The 8,531-nt window shown below is 57.5% G+C and overlaps 1 protein-coding gene across 9 annotated transcripts in view; it reads left to right on the plus strand.

Annotated features, from left to right (window-relative positions):
• The window catches only part of ARNT2 (aryl hydrocarbon receptor nuclear translocator 2), a 190,423-nt gene that overhangs the window by 151,582 nt on the left and 30,310 nt on the right, over nt 1-8,531 (plus strand). For all 9 annotated transcript variants that reach the window (XM_073882167.1, XM_073882161.1, XM_025893128.2 and 6 more), the window contains 4 exons: nt 166-242; nt 390-524; nt 2,754-2,828; nt 8,164-8,315. In XM_073882167.1, coding sequence (XP_073738268.1) covers nt 166-242; nt 390-524; nt 2,754-2,828; nt 8,164-8,315 — 439 coding nt within the window. The remainder of the gene's footprint in view (nt 1-165; nt 243-389; nt 525-2,753; nt 2,829-8,163; nt 8,316-8,531) is intronic.

The raw sequence follows: 8,531 nt of genomic DNA on the forward strand, positions 1-8,531 counted from the left end.
GAGCGGACAGGAGTGGGCACCAGTTAGCTCACTGGCTACCTTTCGGACCCCAGGTGGTCCGCGTGGATCTGTATTTTGGATTGCACAGATAAAATCCGGGCACTCTCGCCCCTTTGCCACCCACCTTGGGCACGTAGTGGATGACGCTGGCTTTTCTCTTTCCAGGAATGACCATCCCCGAGGAGGACGCTGAGGTGGGGCAGGGCAGCAAGTACTGCCTCGTGGCCATCGGAAGACTGCAGGTGAGGCCGGGGGCGCGACACTCTGCGGGTTCAGACGGGGCTCGTGAAACCAGGGGTGCGACTCTGCGGGTGCAGACGGGGCTCATGAGGCCGGGGGTGCGGCTCTCTGCAGGCAGAACCACTTCAGTGTGGATGTCCCCTTTCCAGGTGACCAGCTCTCCCGTGTGTATGGACATGAGCGGGATGTCGGTGCCCACGGAGTTCTTATCCCGGCATAACTCTGATGGGATCATCACGTTCGTGGACCCGAGATGCATCAGCGTGATCGGCTACCAGCCCCAGGTAGGTGGTTCTGAGTTCTTGGCAGTTGGCTAGAGATTTAACTTTCCTTAAAATGCACTTCTCTCTCTCATTTGTTCGAGATCCAGCGGAATGACGGTGTAGGGGACATGGCGTAAAAATCCAGATTCCTGCCTGGAGAGAGTCATGTCCTTCCAAAGCAAACATTGGGTTCGGCTGCCCTGCTTAACAGTAACTCTTCAGTTTGGGCCCTAGCCCTCCTGTCTGTCTGCCAGTTGCTCACAAGTCAGACTTGAACGCTCTGTGAGAACAGGGCTCTCAGATCAGTTAACTTAGGCGAACACCAGACAGGACACCTCCTTCTTGCAAACTTAAAAAAACAATATTAATGCGAAAGACTCTGAAACGTCTTGAGAAAAAATGTTCACTTAATTTCACCTAATCCCTTGTTTCTCAAGTGGATTGGAAACCTGCGTCTACAGGGGCATATTTTCAGGTCTTTGTTCCAGATCTTTTTTAAAAAGTCAGCGTCGTAAGAAACACTAAAAGTCAGGAGAAAGTAATCTAGATTAAAATAAACCAAAGAGAGGGGCGCCTGGGTGGCTCTGTCGGTTTAGCGTCTGCCTTTGGCTCAGGTCATGATCCCGGGGTCCTGGGATGGAGTCCCACATGGGACTGCTTCTCCCTCTGCCGCTCCCCCTGCTTGTGCTCTCTCTCTCTCTCTGTCAAATAAATAAATAAAATCTTTAAAAAAGTAATAATAAACCAAAGAGAGAAAAACCACAGTATGCACTGTGAGAGCCTTCAGTGGGTCCAGGTAGCCAGAAAAGACATTTGGGGGATAATCGAGGGAATGTTCATGTGTTTTTTTAGGTGTAGTATGGAAATGTTAGGGTTTTGAAGGATGTCATATTTTTGAGATACACACTTCAGAGACAGGTGTCCTACTGTCTGCTACTTCCAGATGATTCAACAAGAGCTTTTTCAGTGTGTGTGTGTGTGTAGATACGAAAGAGATTTCATTTATATATACTCTCATAGTTTTCATTTATTTACATTTACATACATACGAAAGAAGGAAAAATGCAGATGTGACAGTCTAGGTAAAGGATATTCAGGTGTTTATCACATGATCCTTTCAACTTTCCCATAGATTCAAATTTCTGCCAAAATAAAAAGCATTTAAAAAAAGGAAGGAAAGAAAAGATCTCTGTTCTGAGGAACAAAATCTGGGATATGTTGATGTGGGTATTTCAAGTACGTGTTATTATTTTAGAACTAGGATACAGTCCGGGGGCGCCCGGCCGGCTCAGAAGAGCACACGGCTCCTGATCTTGGGACAGTGAGTTCGAGCCCCATGTTGGGGTAGAGACTATTTAAATAAATAAACTTAAAAAAAGAAGAAGACCTAGAAACAGTCCAAATTGAAATATTGGAACCATTCGTATAATTCTACATTTCTAGATTCATGCAAACTTGAGGTTCTTGGAAGGAGGGAGGGGGAAAATTAATCAGTTTCCAGAGTCACCGTAACCTTGGCTGGCAGAGTATTTCCAGATCCATCTACCCCCCCCCCCGCACCTTCCATGAGCATCGAGATGCTTCTTGGCACACAGATGAGACCGCCTTCCCACTGTCCATGTCAGCTCCCCCAGAGGCCATTGCCGGTTTGGGTTCCGATCCATGAATTCAATTCGATCCTTCGCTGCCTAAGGCACATCCAACGGGACCCCATTCCTGTCACACGTGTGGCGCTCCCTTGCGACGGTGTCTGTGATCCTGGTTGGTTTTTGTCCGGGGCTTGTGCTAGGTGCTTTGAGTAAGAAGTGGATGGGTGAAGGTCGGTACAGTTACCGTGTGGTCCCAGCGTCTGTCCGGCCACCAGACAGCTTCCATTTCTGCATTTCAGCAATTCCAGTTTTTCATTGGCAGGCACGTCTGTCCTCGTGCTGTCGTTTGCTTTCTTTTTATGTTTATTGAAGTATGTTCGTTACAGTGTGCCTCTCTACGGCAAACAAAATAGAATTGCGCTCTGAAGTGACCCGGCGCCCCGGGGGACGAGAATGGGTAGGAGTGCCCCAGAGGAACGCAGGCAGGGTCCAGAAGCCGGCTCCATCATCGGCCCAGGGGACGTCCTGCGGCCACTCGCCCCCGAGGATGGGGAGCTAAGGCACGTGGGGTGAAGGGGTGCCGGACCACTGCTGTCCAACAGCGATGCATCCATGATGGGAAGCGGCATCGTGGGTTCTCACAGCTTGTCTCTTTCTTCAGGATCTTCTAGGAAAGGACATTCTGGAATTCTGCCACTCCGAGGATCAGAGCCACCTGCGTGAGAGCTTTCAGCAGGTACCGCCAGCGCCCACTGACGGCTGACATAGAACCGGGGACCCGGGCAGCGGGCCGGCAGGGTGCGCCAGGCAGGCTGCGTAGGGCTACCCAAGGCATCAGTCAGGGACCCCGCGGCGAGGGGCTCCCGGTCGCGTGGGGAGAGCAGACCCATCAGGAAGCCGTGCCTGTGTCTGGACGAAGGGCCGGCGATGGAGAGGTTAATGGTGCGGGGACGAGGCAGGAAGAGTCTCCCAGGGGAGGGAACCCTGGGAGGGCTGGGATGAGCCTGCCCCCAAGACAGAACATTCCAGACTGATGGCCGGCACCCGGAGATGCAGAAGAACGTGGTGTATTAGGGAGTTACGTGTAGCCCCTTGGGCTGGAGCGAGACTTACCGCCGGGCAGGGAGGAGGAGGCCCGCAGTAGAGGCTGCTGAGGCCACACGGAGGAGTTGGAGTTCTCCCCGCGTCATTTACGGGAGGGCTCCTCTGAGGACCGCAAGCAGGGCAGTGTTTTTGAAAGTTTTGGTAGCGCGGGTACGCGGAGAGCAAGTGTGGGAAACCCTTGGAACAAGGGGCACAGGGTGGCTATGGAGGTGGTGAGGGGTGGGGTGTGGAGGGGCGGCCTGAGGGGACTGGTGTGGGCCTGGTGGCGCTCTGGCGGAGACAGCAAAGGGGAGCCTGGAAGGGAGGCCGCCCGTCGCTGCATGATTGAGCGTCACCCCCGTGAGTGCCCGGTGCTGAGCACCTGCTCTGTGTCGCGCTCGGGCGCCGCAGACACCTGTGTGCACACCGGGCACTTGTCCTGGGCGGGGGGGCATCATCACCATCATGTCACGGGAGAGAGAGGGGAGGGCCTAAGACCACACAGTGGGAGAACCAGGGGTCTGAGGGCCTGTCCCCTCCTGGGCCCGCACTCGGCCGCGACGGCAGATGACAGGTTCCTCCTCCGGGGCCTTGGGAGCTCGCCAGAGCCCCAGGAAAGAGAGGACCAGACAGCGTTGCAGGACGAGGGCCTTTGAGATCCGTTCCAGGAGGGGATGATAGTGCCTCGTTCATCTGACGGAACAGGCCCTTAACCTTGAGCTTTACCATGTTTTAGATGAGCCCCTTGACGGCCAGTTCCCCGGACGCCCACTGCTCTGTTCCTGCCCCACATTGGGGTGGCTCTCTGAGCCCCCCGCTCTGCCTCTGCAAGCCCTGCGCCCTCGGGCTCGGTCCTTGCCTCCCTTCTCTCCTGTTCTCCCTGTAGCATCTCCCTTGGCGACTTTCCCCCGGGGACACAGCATAGACCGTCTCTGGCCCCCCAGCGCCCCCCGCTTGCACAGGCCCGGAGCCGAGACACGGTCAGCCCCCTGCTCTGGTCTCGCTGCCCACGTGCGGCCCTCATGTCCGCTACCCCCTGAAGCCGTGTGCAGCCGGCCCCTTCTCCCTCTGCTCCTTCCTGCCGACCCCGGCAGGGCTACCTGCTCTCAATTCAAGCAGTGTGGCAGGGTCCGTGCCGGGCTCCCTGCTTGACTCTTGCCCACGCCATGCCACTCGGGAGACGTGAGTTCAGCTTCACCACGTCTTTGCTTGAATGTGCCAGTGGCTTCCCAGAGCCCCTGGAATCCGGTCCAAGCTCCGTACCTTGGCTGCAAGCCCAGGGTGACCCTTGCCCCACGTGTCTTATCCGCACTCGTTCCCGGCACCTGGTCTCATGGGTCGTCTGGTGCCTTGAACACATCATGCTGTTTCCTACCTCAGGGCCTTTGCACATGTTCTCTCCAGACTAGAATGCAGTCCCATCACTCTTCCCAGGAGCGACATCTTGATTAGGTTTTAATTCCTGTCACCTCAGAGATGCTGTCCACAGCCACGCCAGCCGAGAAGGCCCCCGACCCTCCTTCTCAGCCTCTTGTTTTTCCTGCACAACTGTTGCAGTTTGTAGTTGTTTTATTTGTTTGTCCGCTGAGTCCCCCCCACCCACTGAAACATCAGCTCCCTGTGGGCAGGTGCCACGTCTGTGCTTTTCACCATCATGCCCACCACCGAGTGAGGAGCTTGCTCGTGGGTGAGCGGCTCTTAATAAAGTGGTCTAAATGGACGGTGACTTCCATTCTGGAAAGATGTGAAGTGAGAATGGTTAAGCGTGGTCAGAGTGCATCTTTCATGCCTCATCTTTGCCAAATACGTGGAGATTATTCCAGATGTTGGCCTGGGTCAGCTTCCCTTTTCTGGATCTGTGGAAATGAAGCCGTAGCAGCAATGGGCCTCCCTACACAGTTAGTGACCAGCCAGACCCCTGGTCCCACATGGCCTCATAATCCTCAGCCCACACCATCCATCGTCCGCCCCATCTTCACGGTGGGCACCGGGACACACAGAGTTCCGGTTGCCTGCCCCGAGTCCCACAGCAGGGCGGTAACAGAGTGAGGGCTGGAGGTACCCCCTTCCAGCACGTTCCCCTGCCACCGCGCACACAGGCCTCTCTGTCGGACAGCACGCTGAGGCTTTACCCTGCTGACACAATCGGAAGCTGGGTGGTTTTGGACAGAAACAGGAGGAATGTAAGCCCGGACCCTGAGTGGCATCAGCTCACGGACCTCTCGCCCCGTGCACGGCCACCTCACAGCAGGCGGGAGATGAAACCAGAGCTGCTCCTGAGAGCCGGCGGCCGCACAGTCACAGAACTCAGCGGGCCGGGGCCGTGCAGCCACGGGGACATCCTGGAGCGCTGGCCTTGGCCCCTTGCATGTGTTCTTTGGGCCCCAGCCACTGGGGGACGAATGTTGATAAAGGGAAGTGGTTTATTTTTGCAGAAGCACAGAGGGGGCTGTGTCAGCTCAGAGTCAGCCTTGGAACTCTCTGGATTTAAACTAAAGCATCTGAGGGGCCCGGACGTGAGACCCGTAGAGTGCCATCAGGTTCTTGAGGAATTTGGGTTTGGTGGGGTGGCCTGTGCCTGCGCAGGGGCCAGGAAACCCGAGTCTGCTCCTGGCTCCACTCTTGGACCCTCACCAGCTTACCATTTACCCGGCAGCCAGGAAAGAGTGGGACCCAGTGAGATGCAGGCCCAGAGCAGGGTCCCACTGCCCCCTCTGCTCTCCTCTTGCGTGCCTTCCGCCATGGAGCCATGTTCACGAAGCACGGGCCAGGCCGGCCTGGGTGGTCTCCTGGCACCTGAGTTCGGCAGGATGGAGGGACCCTGGTGCAGCCCTGCCCCACCCGGCCTCTGGCGTCCACCACGGCCCAGGTTCCCACACATGGAACACATGCCTCCTGCCAGGGAGCTTCACTCGCCGACAGTGTACCCACCTACCCACCTTCCAGGGAGTTCCCAGCCCCGCCTCCCTCAGGAACCCTCTCTGGACCCCACGGTGTCCTGGTGGCCCCGTGCCTCTTGATTGTGTGGTTCTGGGCGGGGACTCAGCCTGCTTTCTCTTCCTCCTTGGCGAAGGAGTTCATGGAGACAGTGGGCCGTGGGGTCAGGAGATCCAGGACCCCGTCCTGCCTCGGGCATGGCTTAGTGGGAGGTCTTGGCGGCATATTTAACTCCTCTGGGGCTCAGATTCCAGATGCACACAATGCCATCGGGAGGCCCACACGAGGTGACCCGTGTCACACACTTAGCCAGGACCCGGGGCCCTGGGAGGCTGCCGCAGCCTCCCACTGCTCCTTCTCCAGCCCGAGGGCCCGGCTTTGCACACAGGCGGCACCTTGGCCAAGTGTCTGTTGCATGAGGCTAAAGACTTTCCCACCATCTCAGGCATTCTGCTGAGGAGAGACACTTTGTGTGCCGCTTCTTCAGAGGGCCAGGGACACGGGTCTCAGAGCATGCGAGGCGGCTGCCGGTTTCCCCTGTGTCTTGTCCCACGGGACCCTCGGAATGCCAACCTCAGGGGCACGTCGCCTTGACCCCTGGCCCTGTGGGGGAAAGAGCGAGCTTGCTGCTGGGACCGCACCCCTGCCAACAGGCCACAGCCCCTGAGCCTCCGGGCCTCGCCTCACCCAGTGTGTACGTCCTCCTGGGCATGGTCTGGCTTCTTTATCACTCAGGCTCTCCCACCAGGGAGTCCAACTGCCTCGGGTTTCATTCCGTCTGGGCTCCCCAGGGGTGGTGCAGAAAGAGGAGGGGCGCCCAGGCTGCATCAGCCCAGCTCATGGGACGACAGACCCCTTGAGGAAGTTTAGAAAATGTGCTCCAGGTGCCTGCTCCGTGCCAAGCTCGGGGCGGGGGGGGGGGGGGGGGGGCAGGACTCAGGTGACCAAGAGGTCCCTCCCTATCCCTGTCCCCAGGCTGTCCACGGACGTCCAGCCAGAAATAAACTACAAGTGAGTGAGTTAAGGAGGAGGGATCAGGCCCTCCCTGACCCTGGGGCCAGGTCCCGGTTCTTATCTCTGACCATACTCTGGGCTCATGGTCAAGCCAGCTGGCTGCCCTGGGCCTAGAGCCTTCTCTGTCCTGATCAGCCCCAGGATCTGGGGTACACAGGCCTGTGGAGAGGACAGCCCCATCCGTCTTGCTTTGTCCTGGGGGTATATTCTCAGGCAAGCCTAGACCCACCCGCCAGCCATTCATAGCCTCGCCTGTTTCTGCTGCAGCCACAAGAGCTGCCGGCCGAGTGTGCCTTCTGCACGTGTGCCTTCTGCACCTGTGCGTGCACGCCCCTCTTCTGCACCTGTGCGTGCACACCCACGGCTCCACGTCTGCTTGTGCATGGATTGTGTGTGTCTACAGGGAGCACAAGAGCAGGCAAAACACACCTGTGGTTCGGAAGTAAAACCTTGGTTCCTTCTCAGCTTTCCCAGCAGAGCTGTGTGATCTTGGGCAGCTTGTTTAATTTCTCTCTAAGACTCGGTATTAAACCTGTATAAATAGTAAAACCCACCTTCACCAAACCCCCGTGAGGATGTACATTGGGAAGTCGTTCGGAAACCGTGCTGCGGCATGAACGGGACAGTAGATGCCTGCACACACAGATGACGCGTACGGATTTATCCTTTCATTACACCTCCTCCCAGAGAGTGCTTGATCCAACTAACAGTGGTAAACAGGGGTTAAGGATATTTTAGCGTGAGGTGTGAAGCAACAAATCCAGCGCTAGAATGTAACTAGTCACCCAGGACCCTAGCAGCCCAGGTGGACAGGGAAGCACTGGGCGTATAGATCGACGTGACCCGATTTGAAAAAGCTGAGAGGTCCTGATATAAAACGTTCTAGAGAGTGGACAGAGTGCGGGGCCTGCTCCAAAGAGGGAGAAGCCCCCCCAGCCCAGCCGCGCTCCCTCGCCGTCTCTACCACGTGCCCCCTTCTGAGCCTGCCCGGTGCCTCTCCCGCCTCCCACTGACCTTCCTTGCGCGACTTTCCTCAGGTGGTAAAGCTGAAGGGCCAGGTGCTGTCGGTCATGTACCGGCTGCGCACCAAGAACCGCGAGTGGATGCTGATCCGCACCAGCAGCTTCACATTCCAGAACCCCTACTCGGACGAGATTGAGTACGTCATCTGCACCAACACCAACGTCAAGTACGTGCTCACCACACCCCACCCCTTACTCCATCACCAGGTCTGGGTGCCTTTCCTGAGTCCCGGGCTGGATGGAGCCCTTTCTCCCCACGGGCTCTGGCTAGCGGTCCCTGCGGGGTGGGAGGAGCAGGCCCCCGGGGGGTGAGGGGGGCTGCGGGCCGCATCACTGCTTCCCCCCCCCCCCCCCCCCCCCCCCCCCCCCCCCCCCCCCCCCCC

Source organism: Callorhinus ursinus, unplaced genomic scaffold (genome assembly GCF_003265705.2).
Source record: "Callorhinus ursinus isolate GAN/ISIS: 27379988/994484 unplaced genomic scaffold, GSC_fseal_2.0 scaffold45, whole genome shotgun sequence".
Classification (NCBI taxonomy): domain Eukaryota; kingdom Metazoa; phylum Chordata; class Mammalia; order Carnivora; family Otariidae; genus Callorhinus; species Callorhinus ursinus.